The 26640-nt window shown below is 39.4% G+C and overlaps 1 protein-coding gene and 1 long non-coding RNA gene across 17 annotated transcripts in view; one reads left to right on the forward strand and one right to left on the reverse strand.

Annotated features, from left to right (window-relative positions):
- LOC108177478 (uncharacterized) overlaps positions 1 to 11641 on the reverse strand; it is a 347101-nt gene extending 335460 nt beyond the window's left edge. For all 5 annotated transcript variants that reach the window (XR_011388508.1, XR_011388510.1, XR_007923187.2 and 2 more), the window contains exons 1-2: positions 11316 to 11641; positions 7493 to 7550 (exon numbers count right to left, since the gene is read on the reverse strand). This is a non-coding gene — a long non-coding RNA (uncharacterized lncRNA). The remainder of the gene's footprint in view (positions 1 to 7492; positions 7551 to 11315) is intronic.
- A 507-nt stretch (positions 11642 to 12148) lies between these two features.
- Positions 12149 to 26640, forward strand: part of AHI1 (Abelson helper integration site 1) — a 231110-nt gene continuing 216618 nt past the window's right edge. For 9 of the 12 annotated variants that reach the window (XR_011388506.1, XR_011388507.1, XR_011388503.1 and 6 more), the window contains exons 1-3: positions 12290 to 12428; positions 16530 to 16597; positions 18390 to 18514. Coding sequence is in view for 5 of the 12 variants with exons in the window: in XM_008263544.4 (XP_008261766.1) it covers positions 16588 to 16597; positions 18390 to 18514 (135 nt within the window). In the remaining 7 variants the exon portion in view is untranslated. Of the gene's footprint in view, positions 12429 to 12688; positions 12751 to 16529; positions 16598 to 18389; positions 18515 to 26640 lie in introns of all 12 variants that reach the window. The other 3 variants (XM_008263550.4, XM_070073536.1, XM_008263545.4) reach the window with 2 other exon arrangements.

Consider the following 26640-nt stretch of genomic DNA (forward strand, 5'->3'; position numbering starts at 1 on the left):
CTAGTTTGTGTCCCCGCTGCCCCTCTTCCAGTTCAGCTCTCTGCTATGGCGGGGTAAAGCAGTAGAAGATGGCCCATATGCTTGGGCCCCTGCACCCGTTCCTGGCTCCTGTCTTCGGATCAGCCCAGCTCCGTCCATTGCAGCCTTTTGGGGAGTGAACCAGCAGATGGAAGACCTTTCTGTCTCTCCCTATCTCTGCCTGTAACTCTATCTCTCAAATAAATAAATAAAATCTTAATAAAAAAGAAAGAAAGAAAATCTCCCAGAAAATAGAAGAATCAGAGATGGAAAAATATGGGAGGCGAGATTGAGAAGAAAAACAGAGAAAAGTAAGCATCACAGTAAGCCTACGAATTTCCTCATCTTACAAACTCAGATGTCAAGATATTTATATGTAGTTGATCAACAATAAAGGAATAAGCATATTATTTAAAAATACAAAGGTAACCAAAAGAAGCAGTAAAGTGCTACTATTAGTAACGCTTGTTTAGTGCTTTAAATCTATTGACACATCTCTTCTTAGAATAATACTCCGAGGAATGAACTATTATTGCCCTCATTTTATAGCTGATGAAAACAAGGCTCAGAGATCTTGAGTAACTTGCCTAAGACCACACAGCTGGTAAGTGGTATCAGTGAAATTCCAGAGTCTATGCTTTTATCCATTATATTGTACCTTCTCTTTCTATGACTTTGCTGGGAAGCAACAGATAGGGAAGGTAAAATGTTTTCTCTTTCAGCAAGAGATTATGATAATCTTTCAATCTGATAAATCAAGGAACAGTTATAAGTGAAAGCTAATCATCAGTTCAAAAATAAATAAATAAAACCAGAAACTATTTACAAGACTTTGGTCTCAGGAACATGACAGCAGAAGGGAAGGGGTGAAACAGAGATTTGTCATTTCCCCTTGTAAGCCTTTCTATGTTTCTAATATGTGCTTTAATGATAATTAATTCTGAACATTTTAAAAACAAAAAACTATAAATTATCTCAGGTATGGGAAAATATAGCTAGCAAGCTAAATTATATATTAAAACTGAGGGGTTTTTAAAAACATTTTACATGCTAATTATACATTAAAAGATAAACTCAAATGTGATAGCACGCACTGTGTTTGGTATAGCAATTAAGATGATGCTTAGAAGTCCACATCCCAAATTACAGTATCTGAATTCAAGTCCTGACTCTGGTTCTCATTCCAGCTTCAAGCTAATGCACGCCCTGGGAGACAGCAGGTAATGGCTTAAGTATTTGGGTTCCTGCCACCCATATAGGAGACCTGGATTGAGGTTTGGGTTCCTGGCTCTAGCCTGATCCAGACCCAGCTGTTGTGGGCATTTGAGCAGTGACTCAAAGGATGTAAGATTTCTGTCTGTCTGTCTTTCTCTTCCTGTGTGTTTCAGACAGGCTTTTTAAAATTGTTTCAATGATAAGAATGGACTTCCCTTCTCACTTGTCTGAGTCCCTTAGAGAAGAAGGCCTGGTAACTTCTCACAAAGGTGGTTGGGAAGCCCCTGTCTTCACACGTAGTAAGAAGTGATTCCCAACCCACTAGATAGATACTTTTGGAATAACACAATAAACATTTAATGACAGCATCCCCAAAAGAATTGACAACTCAGGAACAAGAACAAGTGTCCAAAATATGCCTTTTGTTCAAAAAGAAGACTTATCATAGTAGATGATAGGTGAGAAATCTGAATTAAGGCCTTTAGTGACAGTAAAAAAAAAAAAAATCTGGATTCTTGCATTTATTACTGGATAGACTCTGGAGGAACAGGTATCATTCTAGACTCCATTTATTCATCCAGAAACTCTATTCTCAGCCAGTGTGTCAACTATACCTCATAAACTACTATAAATTCTTGATAATATGTTAAACTTAAGTAAATCAAATAGTTTGGATACAAATTAGTGCATAGTAAAATATTCTAATAAAGCCGTTACACAAACTAAAACTGAAGTCTTTTAGGTTCAGGCCAAAATTTGTGTTATTATGCTGCCACCCAGTGCTCAGATTGAGCATATATGCTGAAACTCCGTGAATTCTGAGCAAACCTGAATGTGTGCTTTCATCATATTTTCTTAGCATGACAGCACACAGAAAATATATAAGGAAAGTTCAACTATTTAAGGAAGTTATAAGCTAAATAATTCTTGCGAAGTAATTACTATTTATTCATAAAATTTCCTGTAATATGTATTGAGTTGAAAGGGAAGAAATTCCTCTTTACCTGGTAAGTCAGAGATCCTGAAAAAAGGAAATAGAGATTTTTAAAATCAGCTAGAAATACAGAGTAAGCTAGGATTGACCACATACTAGGCCATAAAGCAAGTCTCAGCAAAGTCAAAAGAATTAGAATCATACCATGCAGCTTCTCAGACCATAAAGGAATGAAGTTGGAAATTAGCAACTCAGGAATCCCTAAAGCATACGCAAACACATGGAGATTGAACAACATGCTCCTGAATGAACACTGGGTCATAGAAGAAATCAAAAGAGAAATCAAAAACTTTCTGGAAGTAAATGAGGATAACAGCACAACATACCAAAACTTATGGGATACAGCAAAAGCAGTGTTAAGAGGAAAGTTCATATCAATAGGTGCCTACATCAAGAAACTGGAAAGGCACCAAATAAATGAGCTTTCAATTCATCTCAAGGACCTAGAAAATCTGCAGCAACCAGGCCCAAATCTATTAGGAGGAGAGAAATAATTAAAATCAGAGAAGAACTCAATAGGATTGAATCCAAAAAAAAAAAAAATTACAAAAAAATCACCCAAACGAGGAGGTGGTTTTTTGAAAAAGTAAACAAAATTGACAGAACATTGGCCCAACTAACTAAAAAAAGAAGAGAAAAGACCCAAATCAATAAAATCAGAGATGAAAAAGGAAATGTAACAACAGACACCACAGAAATAAAAAGATTCATCAGAAATTACTACAAAGAGTTGTATTCCAGCAAACAGGGAAATCTATCAAAAATGGACAGATTCCTGGACACATGCAACCTAACTAAATTGAACGAGGAAGACATAGAAAACCTAAACAGACCCATAACTGAGACAGAAATTGAAACAGTAATAAAGGCCCTCCCAACAAAGAAAAGCCCAGGACCAGATGGATTCACTGCTAAATTCTACCAGACATTTAAAGAATAACTAACTCCAATTCTCCTCAAACTATTCAGAACAATCGAAGAAGAGAGAATCCTCCCAAATTCTTTCTATGAAGCCAGCATCACCTTAATTCCTAAGCCAGAGAAAGATGCAGCACTGAAAGACAATTACAGACCAATATCCCTGATGAACATAGATGCAAAAATCCTCAATAAAATTCTCGCCAATAGAATACAACACATCAGAAAAATCATCCACCCAACCAGGTGGGATTTATCCCTGGTATGCAGCAATGGTTCAATGTTTGCAAATCAATCAATGTGATACACCACATTAACAGATCGCAGAGGAAAAACCATATGATTATCTCAATAGATGCAGAGAAAGCATTTGATAAAATTCAACACCAGTTCATGATGAAAACTCTAAGTAAATTGGGTATGGAAGGAACATTCCTCAATACAATCAAGGCAATTTATAAAAAACCCATGGCCAACATCCTATTGAATGGGGAAAAGTTGGAATCATTTCCACTGAGATCTCATACCAGACAGGGATGCCCACTCTCACCACTGTTGTTCAATATAGTTCTGGAAGTCTTAGCCAGAGCTATTAGGCAAGAAAAAGAAATTAAAGGAATACAAATTGGAAAGGAAGAACTCAAACTATCCCTCTTTGCAGATGATATGATTCTTTATTTAGGGGATCCAAAGAACTCTACTAAGAGACTACTAGAACTCATAAAAGAGTTTGGCAAAGTAGCAGGGTATAAAATCAATGCACAAAAATCAACAACTTTTGTATACACAGGCAATGCCACAGCTGAGAAAGAACTTCTAAGATCAATCCCATTCACAATAGCTACAGAAGCAATCAAATACCTTGGAATAACCTTAACCAAGGACGTCAAAGATCTCTATGATGAGAATTACAAAATCTTAAAGAAAGAAATAGAAGAGGATACCAAAAAATGGAAAAATCTTCCATGCTTATGGATTGGAAGAATCAACATCATCAAAATGTCCATTCTCCCAAAAGCAATTTATAGATTCAATGTGATACCAATCAAGATACCAAAGACATTCTTCACAGATCTGGAAAAAATGATGCTGAAATTCATATGGAGATGCAAGAGATCTCGAATAGCTAAAGCAATCTTGTACAACAAAAACAAAGCTGGAGGCATCACAATACCAGATTTCAGGACATACTACAGGGCAGTTGTTATCAAAACAGCATGGTACTGGTACAGAAACAGATGGATAGACCAATGGAACAGAATTGAAACACCAGAAATCATTCCCAACATCTACAGCCAACTTATATTTGATCAAGGATCTAAAACCAATTCCTGGAGCAAGGACAGTCTATTCAATAAATGGTGCTGGGAAAACTGGATTTCCACATGCAGAATCATGAAGCAAGACCCCTACCTTTCACCTTACAGAAAAATTCACTCAACATGGATTAAAGACCTAAATCTATGACCCGACACCATCAAATTATTAGAGAACATTGCAGAAACCCTGCAAGATATAGGTACCAGCAAAGACTTCTTGGAAAAGAACCCGGAGGCACAGACAGTCAAAGCCAAAATTAACTATTGGATATGCATCAAATTGAGAAGTTTCTGTACTGCAAAAGAAACAGTCAGGAGAGTGAAGAGGCAACCGACAGAATAGGAAAAAATATTTGCAAACTATGCAACAGATAAAGGGTTGATAACCAGAATCTACAATGAGATCAAGAAACTCCACAACAACAAAACAAACAACCCACTTGAGAGATGGGCCAAGGACCTCAATAGACATTTTTCAAAAGAGGAAATCCAAATGGCCAACAGGCACATGAAAAAATGTTCAAGATCACTAGCCATCAGGGAAATGCAAATCAAAACCACAATGAGGTTTCACCTCACCCTGGTTAGAATGGCTCACATACAGAAATCTACCAACAACAGATGCTGGCGAGGATATGGGGAAAAAGGGACACTAAGCCACTGTTGGTGGGAATGCAAACTGGTCAAGCCACTATGGAAGTCAGTCTGGAGATTCCTCAGAAACCTGAATATAACCCTACCATACAACCCAGCCATCCCACTCCTTGGAATTTATCCAAAGGAAATCATGTTGGCAAACGAACAAGCTGTCTGCACATTAATGTTTATTGCAGCTCAATTCACAATAGCTAAGACCTGGAATTAACCCAAATGCCCATCAACAGTAGATTGGATAAAGAAATTATAGGACATGTACTTTATAAAATACTATACAGCAGTCAAAAACAATGCAATCCGGTCATTTGCAACAAAGTGGAGGAATCTGGAAAACATCATGCTGAGTGAATTAAGCCAGTCCCAAAGGGACAAATTTCATATGTTCTCCCTGATTGGTGACAACTAACCAACCACAAAAAAGGAAATCTGTTGAAGTGAAAGGGACACTATGAGAAACAGTGACGATCAGCCCTTGTCCTGACTGTTGATGTACAATTTAATATTTTATCCCTTTTAGTATTTTTTTGTTCTAGTTAATACTATTGGTTAAACTCTGTAATTAACACACATTTATTCTTAGGTGTTTAAATTTAACTGAAAAGTGATCCATGTTAAATATAAGAGTGGGAATAAGAGAGGGAGGAGATGTACAATTTGGGACATGGTCAATCGGACTTGCCCCCAAATGGTGGAGTTAGAAATGTGCCAGGGGATTCCAATACAATCCCATCAAGATTGCATGTACCAAAGCCATCTCACTAGTCCAAGTGATCAATTTCAGTTCACAATTGATCACACTGATAGGTCTAAGAGTCAAAGGGATCACACAAACAAGACTAGTGTCTGCAAATACTAACTGATAGAATAAAAAAGGGAGAGAACGATCCAAAATGGGAAGTGGGATACACAGCAGACTCATAGAATGGCAGATTTCCTAAATAGCACTCTGGCCTCAGAATCAGCCCTTAAGGCATTCAGATATGGCTGAAGAGCCCATGAGAGTATTTTAGGCATGAAAAGCCAAGACACTCTGGCAAAAAAAAACAAAACAAAACAAAACAAAAACAAACAAACAAACAAACAAACAAAAAAAACCACCACCCTAAATGAAAGATCTCTGCAAGTGAGATCTCAAAGGAGGAGGTACCTTTCTCTGAAGGGAGGAGAGAACTTTCACTTTGACTATGACCTTGTCTAAATAAGATTGAAGTCAGTGAACTCAAGAGGCTTCCATAGCCTTGGCAACTAATGACTAGAGCCTAGGGAGATTTCTGATGCCATAAACAAGAGTGTCAAATTGCTAAATCAACAACAGGAGTCACTGTGTACTTAATCCTCATGTGGGATCTGTCCTTAATGTGTTGTCCAATGTGAATTAATGCTATAACTAGTACTCAAATAGTATTTTACACTTTATGCTCTGTGTGGGTGCAAACTGATGAAATCTTTACTTAATATATACTAAATCAATCTTCTATATATAAAGATAATTGAAAATGAATCTTGATGTGAATGGAATGGGAGAGGGAGCGGGAGATGGGAGAGGTGTGGGTGGGAGGGAAGTTATGGGGGAGAATAGCCATTGTAATCCATAAACTGTACTTTGGAAAATTATATTTACTAAATAAAAGTTTAAAAGAAAATAACAATAAAAAAAAAGAAATACAGAGTAAGTTGCATCATGGAGCTTACTAGAAAACAGAAGAAAATTCAGAGGCTCAAAGAGAATGGAGAACGGAGAAGAGGAAGTAAATCCAGGGCTGAAGGCACTTCTCTGCTGGGGGCATTTGCCAATGCCAGGAGGATAGTCCTTGGATGTAATGGTCTCCCAAGACAGCACCTGAGGCCCTTTTCAGTGTGGGAATGAAGACGTTTCTATCAAACTGGGACCCTCAAAAGACTTCACCAGCAAAGGGAAAAAAAGAAGTTTGTCAGGGCTAAAGTTTGGGTGGAAGAAAACATCTCTCACCTGAATTACAGACATATAATTCTCTTACATGGGATTTGGGACCCAATCTACACTACCTTGATAGGTTGAATTAGAGTTATACAAAAAAGAAGGCCAAAGATTCTTCGAAAGTGTTTGGTGTTTGACTTGAAAAACTGGAAAAATGGAGTCACCTACATAAGAGAATGGAAGTTTCAAGTGGGGATTGTTTGAGGCAGATGATAAGATCAGTGTTAAGCAGGTCTGCTGTGCCTCATGGACATCTAAGTGGAGGCATCTATTATGTAGGTGGATTTGTGAGTCCAGAGTTGTGGAGAAAAGAATGGGTGGGAGAGATACATCTAGGAGTAGCTGGTTTGACAATTGAACTTTAAAGCTAGAAGAAATTGCCATCTGTAGATAGAAAAACAAGACCATACTTACCTTAGAGACTCTTCACTATCACGAGGTAAAGAAGAGAGGCAGAATATAGCAAGAAGACCTAGAAGGAACAGAAGAAGGAAAATGTGCAAACATGAGTTAGAAAGTATAAAGAAATGAGATTGCAAGCAAAATGGTGCCCAATATATAAATACTGAGGAAAAAATTTAATAACATGAGAGATTTTTAAGAAAGCACTCTTCTTTTAAAAATTCATCCCATCACCTTTTAAAGCCTTTTAAGATGGTAATACACAGTAAAGAACAAAAATAAGGGGATAGGACAAAATCTATAGGAAAAGTTATATTTATAATTTAGCATATTTAATATATGCCTGAAAGTCTAGGAGAATGTATAAAAGATTTATGATCAGTGATTAACACAAAACTGATTACTCAGTTTTTACATTATAAACATCTGCATGATTGGATTTTTACCATGAGCACATGTAAACATTATTAACAAAGTTAGAATTTTTTTTTTTTTTTTGACAGACAGAGTGGACAGTGAGAGAGAGAGACAGAGAGAAAGGTCTTCCTTTGCCGTTGGTTCACCCTCCAATGGCCGCTGTGGCCGGCGCACTGCGGCCGGCACACCACGCTGATCCGATGGCAGGAGCCAGGTACTTATCCTGGTCTCCCATAGGGTGCAGGGCCCAAGCACTCGGGCCATCCTCCACTGTACTCCCTGCCCACAGCAGAGAGCTGGCCTGGAAGAGGGGCAACTGGGACAGAATCCGGCGCCCCGACTGGGACTAGAACCCGGTGTGCCGGCGCTGCAAGGTGGAGGATTAGCCTAGTGAGCCACAGCGCCAGCGCACAAAGTTAGAATTTTTAAGGAAGTTTATACGGCATTTATAATAGCATGAAAAGAAATTATGATATATGTTAATTGAAGAAATGTTAAATATTTTACATACAATAGGACCAAAATTAGAATATGCATGAAAAACACATTGGAAAAAATTTGTCTAGGATTACATCAAGATGAGAAGCTTCTGCACTGCAAAAGAAACACTCAGCAACATGAAGAGGCAACCAACAGAATGGGAGAAAATATTTGCAAATATTTTTAATGTTAATATTATAAAAATGTTAATAAAAGATTAATATACAGAATCTGCAAAAAGTTCAAGAAACTCAACAGCAACCAAACAAACAATCCAGTTAAGAAATGGGCAAAGGACTTCAACAGGCCTTTTTTTAGCACTAATTATCACTGAAGTGTGTTCTAAGTGCCTCTTACCAAGGCATACAATGTTGATTTGTGTCATGACTAGTGAAAATATTTTAATTACTCATGGCAGATTTCATCCTGTGAAGTTTCCATTTTTTTCTCTTTGTAATTAGTAATATTTGGTGGTGAAACACCTTGAGGCTGGCTATCTATATCTATCTATCTATCTATCTATCTTACTGAGTGCATGTGTGTGTGTGTGTGTGTGTGTTTCTAGTTTTAGCATTCACTGATAGCTCTGGCCTGAATCAGTTTTTATTGTAACAGTAGCCAAATGGTATGGTGTCTAACCTATATTATCTCTTTTACATTTATTAGTTGACATTTTAATTTAACCAAGAGATTTTCCTTATCACTATTTTTCTAAAAATCCATTTATTTATTTCAGTGTGGTTTCAAGTATTCCTATTTTATTTAGTGGATTACAATTTATTAGTATTGGTGTTCAGATTTCCATAGATGTGGACAATGGAGGATCCTTCAAGCCAGTTTTGTGCCCCTTTGGTAGGCTTCATCATTCTGTGAGAATGCCCTTAATTTCTGGTGCAAAAAGATTTCCTGGCTCATCTTGTACTTTCCTCGCTCCTGTTCTGGAATCAAACATTTCTCCAAGGGTACCTAGTTTCTTTCATGGAGAAAGGTGGTTGGAAAGCAAATCTAGGTATTATGTGCCATTGCTTCTAGTTTACCACTGCTCCTAGACCCTTTTAGCAGAGAGAGCCAGAGAAAAAAAATCACACACACACACTTTGTATTATATGTTATTTCTAAATGTGATTGCACATGTATTAAAGACTATTAGTTCACACTGATATAGTCAGTTCTAAGTCAGCACCACCCAGAAGGGTCAAAGTGATATTTTTCTCTCAATTTGGAATTTTCTCTATGTCTTTCCAAAAGTTGCCCATATGTCTTTCCAAAGCTCCTAGTCTGTTTCTCAGATATTTACTCAGCAGTCTTAAATTCATTGCAGTTCTTGGATTATGTCAAATTTTCTCATGGGGAACACTATACTCCATTTTACCCAGAAACCCTTCCTAACCTTGACAACTATGCATTAGTTAGATCTTTACTTAAATATCACTGCTTTGAAATATTCCCCGGCCCAGACTGTATATCTGCAAGCTATCACAAAGATTGAGGCAAGAGATGATAACAGGTTATGTCAGCGAGTTGGATAGACTTGGAAATATATCCTGGAAATAACACTTGGCTAAGTATAAGCAGACAGTTATAACCTCTTTAAAAATGGGCACCTAAATTTCAGTTTTGAGGACAGATGAGAAGTACATGAAACAGCCACAATGCAAAGCTCCTAGAAGAAGCTCAATATATGTCCTTATTCACTGAATGAATATTAATGAAATACCAACTATTTGATAGTGTGGTAGATTCTGAGGATAGAGAGAGTAAAACACAATACAAACAATGAAATATGATTTCCAGAATCAGTGTCCAAATTCTAACAGGGGATAGAAGGAGTGTTTGCAGGAGTGAGTCAACCTGCTTAAGATTCAAAGGATGGGCAACATTTGGGCTGATAAATGCAGGAATGGAAGTATACAAGAAAAGCTTTTCAGGGAGAGAGAATGATAAGTGCAAGAACTTGGACATGAAAGGATATGGACTGCTTTGCATGGCACACAAAGCTGACTATTGCTCAAAACTGCATGATATACATAATGCAGTATTGCATAAAATTGAAACCAGGAGGTAATGAGATGTGAAACTAGTAAGGAAAACAGAATGTTTTGTATATCAGGCAAAGTCATTCGATCTACTGATGGTTTTTGAAGAATTTTCAGCAAAGCAATGTCATTACCGAACTTACACTTTTAGTGAGGTCATTCTGGTAGCGGCATGGAAAGTGGAGATTAAGAGTCAATACTGGAGTCAGAGGATTGGTAAAGGAGGCCATGTCAAAAATTCCAATGGGAAGGGTGGAAGGCTGGCATTAGCAGTTCGGGTTGAGCTGGCTGGACCATACACTGGGATTGGCAGAAAGACAGAATGCACATTGGTGTAAGAAGGTGCCTACAGGCATCTTACTCAAACACTGGGAGGATGATGGCAGGCTGAAGAGATTAAAGCAACATAAAAAGCCAGGAGTAGGTTTGCTGGATAGGAAGGTAGACATTAGCCTATGGGAAAGGGCCCAAACAAGAAGTACATGTGGAAAGGAAGGGAGCAGCCTTAGAAGCAAGCCTTGGAAGGCACCCAGTGTTTCCAGAAAGTCCTATCCATATCTGACAACCTTGTAGGGGTTGCCAGCCTTCCCTCCGGAGATCTCTCAGGACACTCTTCCTGGCCCTTTGCCAAGGTGGCTCTTAAATCTGGCAATAAAACCTTGCGAGGAATTTCACGAACTTCACCCCCAAAAAACCATTTGCCCAGCAATATCTGCCCCCTCGCCCACTCCCCAAAAAGGGAGCGGGAAGGCGACACAGCAGAAAGGGACCCCTAACTCACAGTAACCCCAGTCTGCATGTAGGCAATGCACTTGGTTTCTTTGGCGAGCCGAGCTGCCCACCATCTCGGATGAACTACCTCGTGAAACTTGGCTAGCTTGCTTACCGCTACTGTCTCCCACCTGAAATTCTTTTCTTACAGGATACACAAAATTCTTCCAGCCAGTTTTGGAGGGAAAAGTAGCACAGTTTGGTAATATTTCTTTCTCATCGCCTCCTCAGAGGTTCTGGAGAAACACTTGCCATCATTTATAAGATGCAGTGATGCCAGTGAGAATGGAGAAGCTGGCAACCAGAGAAATACACAAACTCTCTGGCCCTACAAATGAGGCAACAGGTTTCTGGTGCGTGGCTGCCAACTGCAGAAAACGGCCTCTCACTAAGCGTGGACGAGTAAGGCGTCTGGTGTTTTTCCATCCCTGGTGACTCAGAACCAAAGATGGCGCCTGTGGCAGAAATCTGCAAGGTGGGAGGGGGTCATCAGGTGTAGAAAGATGACGTTTTAATTTCTGTTCTACTTTCAAGGCAACTCAGCGCCAGACAAATCGTGGATAAGTTTTCCCGAAGACTCTGGAGTACAACTCCTCATTCTCCACGCTCTCAACGCGCGTTTCACTTTGTGGGGGCGACCACGTGGGGTGCGACAAGTCTGTTTCTTGGCTTCCTCGCTTCATTCATTCAAGGTTCCTATCTTGGGCGGCTTCCAAGACCGCCTCCCCGCCTGCTTTTGCCCCACTTTTTCCCGCGCTTGCTTTTTTCCGGACGGAGGCCAAGCTCCGGCGGCTCTGAGGCGGCACCCGCGCATTCCCGCCTCCCCTCTGCTGGCCTGGGGATGAGATTCCTGCCCCTTCTAGAACCGCGGAGGCGCGGCCCCGGGGCGCGCGCCCGGCGGCAGGCTGAGGGGCGCGGGCAGACAGGCACTGCAGCAACTCCGGGCCCGCGGCGGAGGCGGAGAGAGCCTGGGGGCGGGGCCGCGGGAAGGGCGCTCCCGCAGGGCCCCCGTCCAGGCCTGGAGCCGGGCCGCATTGGTTGTCATGGGAACGGCGGCGTAGGCCGGCGCTGACGTCACCGGCGGCGCGCTGCCCGCACTGCGGCACCGAGCCCGCTCTCAGAGCCGGTGTTGCTGGCGGCTCCCGAGGCTGCGTAGGCTCCTCGCCCTCCCTGCTTGGGGCTGGGAGCCGCTTCGCGCCGCCCGGGGTGTAGGCTTGTGCGGGAGACGCGGCTCTGCGCTCTGGGTGAGTATCGTGTGGGTGCGCTGGTGGCGGGAGCCCGGACCCGGGTGTTCGGCCTACCTACCCCGGCCCCTCTGGAGGGGTGGCGGCGTTGGGGGCTCCCTCTGCGCCTCCGCAGGCCGAGCGGCCCAGAGCGGCCCAGCGCGGCCCGGGAAGGGGGCGACTTCTCCGGCGTCGGAGCGTCCGGCGTGCTGTTCCGATGCTGCCTCTCCCAGCCCGGATTCTGGCTCAGATGCGTAATAAGCGTGTTTATTTCCTTATAGAGTGTCAACCTGGCGCTGAATGTTGAACCTGTGAAGTGCCTTCTTAATGACACCCAGAAAAGGTGACGGATACGTTACGTTTCTAAGAAAAGAGTCAAATTCTGTTAGAGGCGTTTTGATAAACACAGAAAGGGGATGAGAGCCTTCCCGAGTGTCAGCGCGGCGTGTCAGCCTTAACCGGGAAAGTGGAGACAGGGCTTGCTCTTCTTTGGAGAGAGAGATGCTAACAGTTCCTTCACCTGTTGCGTTTACGCTCGCTGTTATTGCGAGCAAGAGCGCCAGTTAGGAGGATTCCGGGACGTGTTTAAAAGTCTCTTTGGAAGAATTGCAGATGCCACAGGTGTCTGAAACCGCATTTAGGATCTTTATGAAGGCGATTGTTGATTTACTAAGGGTTCTGATTTCTGTTCCTCCTTGGTACAGGTTTGGAGCCGGAGTGAATTCTGCGAGCCTGTCTGCTTCTCCCTCCCCCTTGATCTGTAGTCACATATTGGCTGCTGATCAGGTGGTCAGGGAGAAAGACGAAACGTAATCTCGGCTAAATTTTGCTACGCAGTATCTCTTAGAAGCTTTTGTGAAAGGGTTTGTGAGGGAGAAATGTTAACATCACGGGGTATATGAGATTTGGGAATATGTTTCCAAGTCAGACTTTAAATTTTGAAGCTGTTACTAATCAAATATTAATCATTAATTCTTCTAATGTGTTTGCTGTACATACTAAATAACATTTAGAGATGATGACTTGTAATGTTCTGTTATTAAATAGTATCTCTTATTTCAGTGGTCATTAAAATATTAAATGATAGTAAATGTAAATACAAAATTTACTTAATTGTGTATTGTGTAATTATTTTTAAAATAATTGTAGACATCGAGCACCTGCAGTTTACTGATTATGTTGTTTTCTGATATTTCTTTTTCTCCTTATGATTAAAATAGGGGCCACTTTAGTTTCCTAGACAAGGAAGAAACCAAGGCTTAATGAAACTGGCTTACCCAAGGCCACATGAAGTAGCATGACAGGAGCTCAAGCCTGAGTTTTTCCTATCTGGAGCCATAATTGCTGCCTTTTAAAAATGGAGATACTTATATAAAGATAGTGCAGGCTTGTTCTTCCAAAAGCCAGTAGTTGGGGGAGGGGGTTGCGGGATAGAGGGAGCAGCCAGTTTAGAACCATTTGTGCCAGGGTGAAAAGGGAAGTTGGAAGATCCAGCTGTGCTTTGGGGGAAGGTGCTCCCCAGGGAAGGTGCCATTTGCATTTAGTGTCAGAGTGTCAAAGCAGGGCAGGCTTTTCTCAGGAGAGAAGTGGGTATGTGACCTGCTACAAAGGCAGGAGAGAGTTTGGCGTTGGTCAGGCCCTGCAAGTAGTTTCACGTGGCTGGAGCCCAGAAGCTGTGTGAAGGTGTGGCGGTGAAGGGGCTGTGAGGAATGGCAAAGGATCCAGTCATTAATAGTCGTCTTCTCAGTGGTAAGGACTTGCCAGTGCTTTCCACCAGTCGATTGGGAACTGGTGAGGAATTTTAAAGCAATCACACACCACCATCACCTTTGTGTTTTAGAAAATGATCCTGAATGCAGTGCAGAGGGGTGGAGGGGAGGGTGGTCATGAGAAGCCTGAAAACAGTCTCAAGCAGACATCAAAATCCTAACAGTCTTTTCACCCCTGAAAGCTACTGCCTCATACTATTGCATCTCGAGTGGGAAGAAGACAGTTGGAAGCAAAATTCTAGAAAGAATTGCCTGCGTACCTTTACCGCAGGTCTTGCCTTTCATTCCTCAACCTGTGGCTCCCAGCTGCTGCCCCTCCATAAACAGCTTTGGCACACGTGACTTCATGATTACAGATCCAGCGGGCACTCCCAAAGTGTGCAGCAACTGTAGACACCACACAGCATAGACCTTTCTGAAAACTCTTTCCTTCTGTGATACTTTTCTGTCCCTGTGTTTCACCTACCTCCTCGTTCTAGAATTCAATCTTTGGCTTTTTATTTTCTTGCAACCATTGTACAAATATCTATAAATTATTCCCAAACCATCAGCCTAGGTCTCCTGCTGGATTAATGGATTAATATATTATTTTGCCTCCCAAACATAATATGATTATATGTCCTTTGTGTTCTCTCTCATATATATGTATATATCACACAGTAGTAAAGCAGCTCTCTCTTGAAGCATGTACCATGCAGTAGGCTTTGTGCCAACAGTTTTCCTTGCATATACTCATTTAATCTTTACAAAAACCCAGTGAATGATATTATTATTCTCTTTTGAAAGATGAGGAAATTGAGGTCCTTGTCAAATGGAGCTGGAATTTGAACCAAGGACCTGACGGTGGAATTGATGTTTGTAGCTACTTGGTGTCCTTCAGATACACAGCTCAAACTGCCCCACACAATCCCCTTAGGAAGTTCCTGTTAAAATTGTAGCTCATATTTGTTGGTCCTTGTTCTAAAGTACTGTTTAAATCATTTAGTCCTTTTAACAACCCTTTGAATAGGCAGGCTGGTTTTAAGGTTTAGGAGATCCATGGTCCACAGGCATACAAGTAACCATGGAGACTAATTCTAGAACTTAGGTTTCAGCCAGTTTACCACACTGCGCTATAATACAGCCAGTAATATTGCTGTCCTTATTCTGCTTTATACACATAGGAATATTTCTTGATTATTTCTCCTGCCTCTTTATTAGCTACCTAATTTTTTTTTAAGTGTCATAAATTTTCGGCTCAAAACAGGTTGTACCTAGTACATCCAAGCCTTTTTTTTTTATGACTTATAATTCAGTAGTGTTCTTGTATATTGAAGGACCATAGAATAGTACAGAAATGAAGTTCTCACTTGCTTTATAATTTTTCTACTTACATGCTATCAATTAGTGATTCTATCATTGCACTTGCCTTTTCAGTGTAGATTGGAAAGTGGTTGACCACCTGTCATTCAAGTAAACACAGACCCCTATCAGTAATTTGTAGCAGTTTTCACTATGTGGCTTTAATGATGTCTAGCTTGTCTTTCTACAAGTAGTTGTTATAAGTTAACTCCCATAAGTAGGTATGATTTTATAATAATCTTTTTCTTTTTAGCATTTGTTCTCAAGACCTTTCTGCTGGAGGACCATGAATGTGGATGCCCAGGGAACTGCAGTATTAACTAATAATGCCTGAGGAAGCCCAAGATATTTTTTATATCATCTTCAACTTCATTCTTAACAACAGTTGCATGTTCTATTCTAATATGCAAATCAGTTTGTTTATTTTAGATACATATTCCCATCTTTAAATGAAATCACAGTTCAGGAATGTACAGACTGCGTTTATCCATTAGTAGCCCAGGTTAATTAAATCAAAAAGAAGGTGCAAATGTTTGTGCTAGCCTTTCCTACTGTGATAGATTCTCAAATTTCCACCTACGGAGATACTTAATTCATTAGTTGTGAGAATTGCTACCCACAAGTGTATTTTGCTAGTATAATAGAGTATGCTCTGTGAAATGAGCAATGGAGATGGAGTTTCGGTTTCTTAAAAGCACATTAAAATCTTTAATTAAAGCACTTTTAAGAATTTATTAATTTACCAAGTGACACGTTTACTGCTTTTCAAAACTTTTTTAAGTATAGAAACATTTTATTCAAATATGATCAAGTTTGGGTCACATGCTTTTAAGACTATACAGATTCAGATGTACTCAGGTCATTTGCATAAGATTGAAATAAGAGAGCATAGCTTTATTGGTATAAACTTCATGAAGTAGTGGACTTGTACAGTGGCATAATCTTGGTTGAAGAGTGTTTTATTTATATTTTTTGGAAGTTCTGTATTACAAATAAATCTTTGTTTTAATAGGATCCTGATTGAGTCAGTGCTTTACATTATTTCCTAATGCTTGCCATAAAGCTGAGATATGCCTGCTGGTAAGACCTTTATGAAATTTATAAGATTCATATTCTACACATTTAAAGTTTGGTTAAAGAGGTTCTTTAACAGAATAATGAATAAAATAGATGTCATTGACTGAGTATTAGAGATATTTAATAAATTGCTATTCAGTTTTCTTTTTAATATTGATGATTAAGGTTCATATGTATTTAGGAATGGTAGTTATGGACACTGCTAGACAAGGTAAATAATGATTCCAGAATATAGTTAATTTTATTCTTTCTCATCAAAATTGTATGTTTCACTCTAAAGCAGGTATTGGCAAACTTTTTTTTTTTTTTTTTTTTTTTTTTTGACAGGCAGAGTGGACAGTGAGAGAGAGAGACAGAGAGAAAGGTCTTCCTTTTGCCGTTGGTTCACCCTCCAATGGCCGCCGCGGCCGGTGCGCTGCGGCCGGCGCACCGCGCTGATCTGATGGCAGGAGCCAGGTACTTCTCCTGGTCTCCCATGGGGTGCAGGGCCCAAGGACTTGGGCCATCCTCCACTGCACTCCCTGGCCACAGCAGAGAGCTGGCCAGGAAGAGGGGCAACCGGGACAGAATCCTGTGCCCCAACCGGGACTAAAACCCGGTGTGCTGGCCCCGCAAGGCAGAGGATTAGCCTAGTGAGCTGTGGCACCACTGGCAAACTTTTTATAAAGGGCCAGCTACTATATATTTAGGCTTGGGCTCTCCTCTCAGAACTCTGTCATTAAACCACAAAAGCAGCAGTAATAACTCTTAACCAAATGAGCATGTCTGGTTTTGATAAAACTTTACAATAACAACTGACTGGCCTGCAGGCCACAGTTTGCCAACACCTACTCTGGGGTAGTCATTCAGTTAGTATTTATTTCTTTAAAACATATTTATTAAATATGTATTCTTTGCCAGACCTCATGATAGTAGCTAGGAATGTAGATATAAACCACATAGTATAGTGTGAAAGATAGATAATAAGTTTATTTGTGTAAGCATAAAATAATTACATAATTTTCAGTTGTGTTAAGTGCTATAAAGGAAAAGAACAACTTGATATACTGGAAACAGGAAAATTTGGATGAAGTTGTCAGGAAATGTTCCACTTTAAAGGCAAGGTTGCAACAGGCCACTTAGCACCAGCCAGGGGAGTTAGAGGGATCATGCATCAGGCAGAAGCTCCTTCACACAGGAAGAGGCTTGTTCTGTGAGAGAAGCCACAAGAATAGCAGTGTGGCCAGCATGCAGGTATCTAAGAGGGTATTGGTCTTGATTAGAAGCTGCAGGGAAAGGCAGAATCTTGTAGATCATGTGAAGGCCTTCTTTTCTTTCATCCTAACTGAATTGGGAACTCCATAGAGTTTCAAGCAGGGGACAGCAAGCTCTGATTTATATTTTAAAGAAAAAATAACTTTTAATATTTGTTGAATGCCGACTACAGGGTAGGCCACTGATAACCATTTTCATGCGGAATGATTTACAGAATTACTATGATTTTATGGTAAGGAAAATGGAGTTCAGTTAACTAACATTTCTGAGGCCACATAACTAACAGTCGTAGACACTGCTGTGCATTATAAGTAAAATGTTAGCAAAGGAGATAAGGTAGGGCCAAAAAGTTAGTAGGAATACAGGTGTGTGTTATAGCCAAAGCCAAAAGAAAAAGTATTTTTAAAAAAAGATACAGGTCAGTTGTTGTAATGGAGCTAGAGAATGTACACAGCTATTTATAAGACTGTATTTCTTACCATAATTCAGGTTTGTGTTTGGGGCTGTTTAGAGAAATGATTGAGTCTTTGTTGTTTTGTAGTTGAGAGTGAAGCCAAAGTAAAAACCAAAGTACGCTTTGAAGAATTGCTTAAGACCCACAATGATCTAATCCGTGAAAGAAAAAGACTGAAGAAAAAACTTGCCAAATCTAAAGAAAACATTTCAGTGAGTAATTGATCATTTGGTCATGGTGACTTTTATATCATCCTGAAATTAAGAGTTTTGTATCAAAATTCTAAGGAATTTTGCAAGTTGAAAACTGCAACTCTGTATCATGGTCAACAACACGTGAATAAAATATTATATTATATTAGATATCACATTAGAATCAGCAGCATTATTTTGGAGTATTTTAACCTTGAATGCTGTCCTACCAGAACAACATAGCCACACTGGTGAGAGTGACCAGGAATAATAGGGAAGCTCAAGCCTAGCCTTATTAAACATTTTTTAAAATAACTTCACAGTTTTTAACCCAGAGTTATGAAGAACTTAGGAATTAATATCTTCAAATTTGCAATAGTTTATCTTTTTTTAGACTTACTCTGTGTCATCTTACCCAGCAGAACCAAAAGAAACCAGAGGCTTTAAATAAATATCCTTTTATGCTTGAGGTATACTTTTATTTAAGTTTTTATTTTTTAAAAGATTTATATAAAGGGACAAATTTCCTGTATTTCATATATACAGTTTTAAAAGTATTATGATACTTCTCACACTACCCTACTTCCCTCCCTTCCACCTTCCCCCTCCTTCCTTTCTTATTTTTCTTATAATTTTTACAATGACATACTTTCAATTTTGAGGTAAACTTTTAAATGATAGAATTTTGGCAGCACACTAGAAGGCATTAAAAATACAGCTATAACTAGTACTCAAACAGTATTTTTCACTTTGTGTTTCTATGTGGGTGCAAACTGTTGAAATCTTTAGTTAATGTATGCTAAACTGATCTTCTGTATATAAAGAGAATTGAAAATGAGTCTTGATGTGAATGGAGGGGGAAAGGGAGCGGGAGAGGGGAGGGTTGTGGGTGGGAGGGAAGTTATTGGGGGGAGGGAGCCATTGTAATCCATAAGTTGTACTTTGGAAATTTATATTCATTAAATAAAAGTTAAAAAAAATAAAAAAAAATACAGAACTCAAAGCCATACTAACCACATCAGCAGCTAACTTCAACCTGATTGCCATGGAATCTCTGATACCATCCCAGTTGATATACTTTGCACTCTTCATTCCTATTTCACTATTCAAGTTGCACTTTTTACTCATTTTAACATAATCTCTTATGTCCTTACATTAAAAAAGTAAGTCAGTCCTTGTGCAGCCCAGTAAATGGTGCATGGTATTTCTTTGGCAGGAGTTTTAGCTACATGTCCTACATTTTGCTTGTAGCAAGTTTTGTCCCATTCTTTTGTCTCATGACAAAAAACATGAGAGCTGTTCATTTTAGTATTCTATCTGGGAGCCATCAGTATAGCGGTTAATATTCTCAAATGAGGCAAAAGTATTAACACTGGCCAGAATCTCACCACACAGGTGAAGGTTTGTAGTTTATAGAAATGCACACCCATTTAACACTGCTGACAGAATGGGCAGCTTTGATATCCCATAGTGATTGCTGCCCTGAAGTAGATTGTGCTTCCTCTGTGGTAGCAGTATGCAATATACTAGGAAATAGTGGCATATGGCAGAAGGAACGATGCATATTGGCATATGTCCTCCCCTCAGCTAGGGTGGTTATGTTCTGCAAGAGCAGAAAGAACACTGGGAATAGTTGTCTGCAGAGTGTTTTTATGGACTCACTTGGCCAAAGAAGAACCTCCTGTTTTCTCTCACTGTTAGAGAGCTGTGCTTTGAGAGCTAAGTGAGATGCAATTTAGGCAAAAATTCTGGATTAAATGGATACCAGGAAATGAACAGAGGTTATGTCCATTCACTAAAGGTCCAGGTTAGATACTTGGGGCACACAAGTGTATAGTGTGACTTAGTGCTCATGTTTGTAAAATTCTGTACACTCTTAGGCTCTAGGAAAATGCAAACTCTTACATACAGGTGATAGTGCACACCATTTCAGTAGTTTCCTCTGACTTCCTTTGAAAACAAGGTAGTTCATGCATAACCTGTAGATGTATAACCTATAGGTTCTTTCTTTAAAATAGGGCCTCTTAAGGGAGGATCTCTTTTTATCTTAACTGTTTAATGTGCTTAAAGTTTTGGTAAATAGGCATGAAACATAATGTAGTACTTTTTCAGCTGTTACTTGTCTGCATCTCCTGCATTCCAGATACTATGCTAAGTGTTTCACATTCACTAAATCACCTCCTTCTCACCAGAATCCTGTGAAATCAATATGGATAGGAGAACTCAGGCACAGAAGTTCAGGAACTTCCCCAGGTTCATACGATTAATAATGAATCTGGATTTTCCCGATTTCACAGCTGTGTTCACGACATGTGTGCTGTACTGCCTCCTTGTTATGTTGGTGTCTAATATGGGCAAAATACGACTCTTAGGAAAACAAATGATAGCTTTTTACATAGTCTGAATGCTATAGAAAAAATTAAAAAATATGTGAATTGAAAGTGAACAATTTAAGTATAAAAAATCAGCTATTATAGCTAGAAACAGTAAGAAAATATTAGAGAAAAAAATTAACAGATACATGTCACATCCATAGAAACTATAAAAATTCTGAAAGATTTTAAAAAATAAATTTCCCAGAAGTTCATTTATATGGGAAGCTTGTATATTTTATTAATAGATATTACAGAATACTATATCAGATCTTTTCACACTTTTAGGTTTGACTAAAGTGTAATAGTTTCCAGTGGTTAACTTCTTTAGTTAACAAAATTAGACTTAAGTTAATGTAGAATAATAAAACGGAAATATTTAAAATATAAAACCAAGGAGGGGAGAACAGTTTTTCCAGCTGATTTAAGAAGTTGTAATTCAAGAATTCTTTGTAAGATGGTTGCTTTAACATTTGAGGAAAAATGCAATAACCTTATTTTATCTCACATTGTTACATTTCAGCCAGCTTTAAAAAGTTAAATATAAAAATACAAATTAATAGGCAAGTAAGTTAGAAAATAGAAATGGCTGGGGGCTGGCGTTGTGGTACTGCAGTTAAGCCACCACTTGGGATGCTGACATCCCCGTTTCAGAGCACTGGCAGCTGTACCTCCCTGATAGTGTGCCTGAGAAAGCAGTGGATGGTGGCCCTAGTGCTTGCGTCCCTGCCACCCACGTAGGAGATCAGAATGGAATTGCAGGCTCCTGGCTTCTGCTCGGACCAGCCCCTGCTTTGTGTCCATTTGGGGAGTGAACCAGCAGATGGAAGTTCTCTAATTCTCATTCTCTCTCTCTCTCTTTCTTACTCTGCCTATCAAATAAATAAGTCTTAAAAAGGCTAGTTGGCTTAATCATCCAGTGAGGTGATGTTTTGATCTTGAAGTGGATAAAGAACATTCCAAATAAAGATGATAGTCTTTGCCTACACACCGAAAACTCAGAAAATATTTGTTGAATGAATGAATAAATCTGGTGTATAGGTGATTTTTTGGGTCATAAAATGCTACTAAAAGTAAATTCATTGAGAAACATGAAACATTACAGAGTTAATACTCCTACATATAGCTAATAATACTTGGTAGCACCTATTGAGCACTTACATATTTTGGAATCGGGACCTTGGTCGTGTTTGGACAGTTACTACCTTTTTCATTCTCTGGACAACCTTATAAGTTAGCTTCATTCTTGTTATAATATAAAGACAGTAGTATAAAGAGGTAGTATATAAGTGACTAGATGCCATAAATGTTAAGATTCTAAATAGCTAAATGAGCAAAAGAAATGAAAAGTAAAACCAATCATATTGAAAAATAAAATGTAAACATACTATAAGAAATTTTGACTGGATTACTGAGATATTTTTACTTAACAAGTAAGTTAAAGTTTGTTAGTGGTGGGACAGTGAGCACTGGTTTTTGATATAATGCTGATAGAAAGGTAAAGTAATGTCAGATGTATAGACAACTCTTTTAGAAAGTTTGGCTGTGAATAGGATATTGTGAACCTAACACCGATAAGATATTAGAGGGATTGAAAATATGTGGAGAAAGGAGTTTTCTAGAACAGAAATGTAAAGAACCTACTTTTTTACAATAGGAAAAAAAGAAAAAAAGTTGTTTTTGAGAATGTGGAAATTTATAGATTAGGTAGCAGAAAGTTTGAGCTTCCCAAATTCTTTTTTTTTATATAAAGATTTTATTTATTTATTTGAGAGGTAGAGTTACAGACAGAGAGACAGAGAGGTCTTCCATCTGCTGGTTCACTCCCCAAATGGCCGCAACTGCTGGAACTGGACCAGTCCAAAGCCAGGAACCAGGAGTGTCTTCTGAGTCTCCTACATGGGTGCAGGGACCCAAGGCCTTGGGCCATCTTCTGCTGCTTTCTCACACTGGCAGAGAGCTAGATCGGAAGAGGAGCAGCTGGGACTGGAACCAGCTCCCATATGGGATGCCAGTGTCAAAGGCAGAGGCTTAGCCTACTACACCACAGCTCCACCCCCGCCCCCCCCCCCAAATTATATATATGAGAAGGAGTCATTGAGTGGCAACATTAGATGTCAGTAATAGAAAAAATTTGAAATAGTAAGAAAGCATATAAAATGAATAGATCATACAGTACAGTAGCTTTGAGTTCCAGCTGAGTCTGTAGACCATATTTTTATAAGAATAGTAGTCTTTGAAGTGGTTCAGTTTGTCCATCAGTGTACAATACTTACTTACAGGGATAGAGATAACTAATTTGAAGAGTCTCTGGAGCTTTACCAGACAAGTGACAAGGAGTGGAAGTACGTAATAATAAGTGATGATGAAGTCCTGAGTCATAATATCAAAGGCTCAGAAACTAGGTGAGAGGGACTTGACAAATTAGGAGAATATATTGGATTCAAAACATAATATATTTTACACTACTAAGTTTGTAATGGTTTGATACTCATCAGTAGTAACTGGAATGAACATTGCTAAGTAGGGAGTAAGTATTCATGCTGTAGCTATAATTACTTTTAAAATTACATCTCATTTTTTCTGTATAAGGGAAATTTAAGCCATAGTTTGCTTGTTATTGTCTATACTATTTTGTCTTGGTTTCATTCCCTGATTTGCTTTATACCATTTTATTCTTAGACTTCATTAAAGGTGATATCACCTTTAATGTCAAGACTTCAATTTCTGAAAATTTTGTTTGGGTACTGACTTACAGGGTAGAAAGTTTTTAGGTTTTGCAGGTATTATTAATATCATTCATGTGTTTGCTGCCTTTATAAATGCTGGCCTGGATTTACCTTCTCAATCTGGAATTATCTTGGTTCTAACAAAGACAAATTTAGAATACAAATCTTCTCAGGAGATAACTAAATAAAGGAAGCCTCAAATGGATCAAACTGATTGAAGTAATTTGTCTTAGAGCTAATTGTAGTAGAACCCAATAGTCAACAATATAAAATTCATAATGTCTGTTAACGAACCAAACTCTCCCAGGCTTTTAATAGAAAAAAGATAATATAACCTATCACCAAAAGATAATCAATAAAGACAGATTCTAGAAGAGGAGTGGAGATACAAAAAGATTTTAAAAGAAAAATACAGGACATATTTAAAAAAACCTGATTTCTATAGACTAGAAATATGTAGCATTTGAAATTATAGACTGGATGAAATTAATATATTGGGCATTAATGTGAAAATGAATAGTAAACTTGAAGAAATAACAGTATAAATTATTCAAATCAAACACACAAAACCTGTGGTAGGCTGAAGTGACCTGTCCTGGCTTATGAGAGCTGATTGTTACTAGTTTTTGGAGATTTTATAAACTGATTGTTAAATCAGTGGTAACTCAAAATTGTCAGTCATATGAATACTCACATCATGGAAACTGGCAAACTCTAGACAGGAGGTCCTTTTTAAAAATACTGTTTTACTTCCTTTGGAGAGCTTATTTTCCAGTACACCATGAACAGCATCCTTGGTTAGGGTGCTTGGTGAGAGGGAGTAATGAAATTAATGACCTGTAGGACAATTTTAGCCATTTTAACTTAGGTGTGCTTCAAGTCTGAGAAAGAATAGGGGACAAAGAATATTTGAAGAAATAATGACCCTCTTTACAAATTCAATCAAGGTGAATCAATCTATGTTTACTCATTGAACTCTTATTTATGCTTTCCTGTATTTGAAATATTTTCTTTTTTAAAAAATATTTATTTATTTGAAAGAGTTACAGAGAGAGGTAGTGACAGAGAGGTCTTCCATCCACTGATTCAGTCCCCAAATGGCCGCAAAGGCCAGAGCTCGACCAATCTGAAGCCAGGAGCCAGGAGCTTCTTCCAGGTCTCCCAAGTGGGTGCAGGGGCCCAAGGACTTGGGTCATATTCTACTGCTATCCCAAGCCATAGCAGAGAGCAGGATCAGAAGAGGAGCAGCCAGGACTAGAACCGGTGCCCATATGGGATGCCAGCGCTTCAGGCCAGGGTGTTAACCCTCTGAGCCACAGGTTCTGGCCCCTGAAATGTTTTCAAATGAAAAATGGAAAACATTTTCAGTTTTTATAGGAACAATAAACCTATACGTCTAAGAAATTCAACTAATCCTAAACAGAATGCTGTGAACAGAATTATACCAAGTTGCGTCTCACTAAAATTGCTGAAAATAAAGATAAACTGAAAATCTTAAAAGCAGCTAAAGAAAATAAAAGGGTTTGAGGAAAGAAGCCATCGTTGTAATATGTAACTGCAAAGTGAAGCTACAAGTGAAGCCACAGGTGCTAGTGTAGAAGCTGCACAGGTCATCCAGAAGATCTAGCTAACGTTACTGGTGAAGGTGGCCACATAAAACACTCTTAGACTGGAAGAAGGTGCCATCCAGGACTCTCACAACTAATGAGAGAAATCAATGCCTGGCTTCAAAACTTAAAACCAAAGATTCCCCTGTTAGAGGCTAATGTAGCTGATGACTTTAAGTCAAAGACAGTGTTCATTTACCTTTCAGAAAACCATAGGGTCCTTAGGAATTATAGTGAATCTACTCTGCCTGTGCTCTTTGAGTACAGATGGAACAACAAAGCCTGGATAACAGCACATCTATTTACTGCATGATTTACTGAATATGTTAAGATACATTGAGCATTATGGTGTGACATGTTCAGGAATAAATAGTCTTTATGAAACATTACTGTTCATTGACAACACACCTAGTCACCCAAGAGCTCTGATGGAGATGTATAGTGTGATTGGTATTGTTTTCAAACCTGCTAACATCTGTTCTGCCATGGATCAAGCAGTAATTTTAACTTTGAAGTCTTATTATTTAAGAAATACACTTTATGAGGCTATAGTGGCTGTAGATAGTGATTCTTCTGAGGGATCTGAGCAAGGTAAGTTGGAAAGGTTTCACCATTTTAGATTCCATTGAGACTATTTGAGGGGCTGGCACTGTGGAATAGCAAGGAAAGCCACCACCTGCAGTGCCAGCAACCCATATGGGCGCCGGTTCAGGTCCTGGATGCTCCACTTCCGATCTGGCTCTCTGCTGTGGCCTGGGAAAGCAATGAAGGATGGCCCAAGTCCTTGCACCCCTGCACCTGCGTTGAGAGACCTGGAAGAAGCTCCTGGCTCCTGGCTTTGGATCAGCCCAGCTCTGGCCATTGCAACCATTTGGGGAGTGAACCACCGGATGAAAAGCTTCTCTCTCTCTCCCTCTGCCTCTCTGTAACTGTCTTTCAAATACAATAAATAAATCTTTTAAAAAAAAATTTGAAATTCATGGGAGTTGGTCAGAATATCTACATCAACAAAAGTGTGGAAGAAATTGATTTTTTTTTTTTTTTTTGGACAGGCAGAGTGGACAGTGAGAGAGAGACAGAGAGAAAGGTCTTCCTCCTTTTTCCGTTGGTTCACCCTGCTGTGGCTGGCGTACCACACTGATCCGAAGCCAGGAACCAGGTGCTTCTCCTGTTCTCCCATGCGGGTGCAGGGCCCAAGCATTTGGGCCATCCTCCACTGCACTCCTGGGACACAGCAGAGAGCTGGACTTGAAGAGGAGCAACCGGGACAGAATCCAGCACCCTGACCAGGACTAGAACCTGGGGAGCCGACGCCACAGGCGGAGGATTAGCCTATTAAGCCGTGGCACTGGCCTAGAAATTGATTTTTTAAACTTATAAAATATATATTTACATCATGTGATGTATCTATGTATACATTGCATAATCAAATAAGGATA

The sequence above is a fragment of the Oryctolagus cuniculus genome, chromosome 5, assembly GCF_964237555.1.
Source record: "Oryctolagus cuniculus chromosome 5, mOryCun1.1, whole genome shotgun sequence".
Taxonomy (NCBI): Eukaryota; Metazoa; Chordata; class Mammalia; order Lagomorpha; family Leporidae; genus Oryctolagus; species Oryctolagus cuniculus.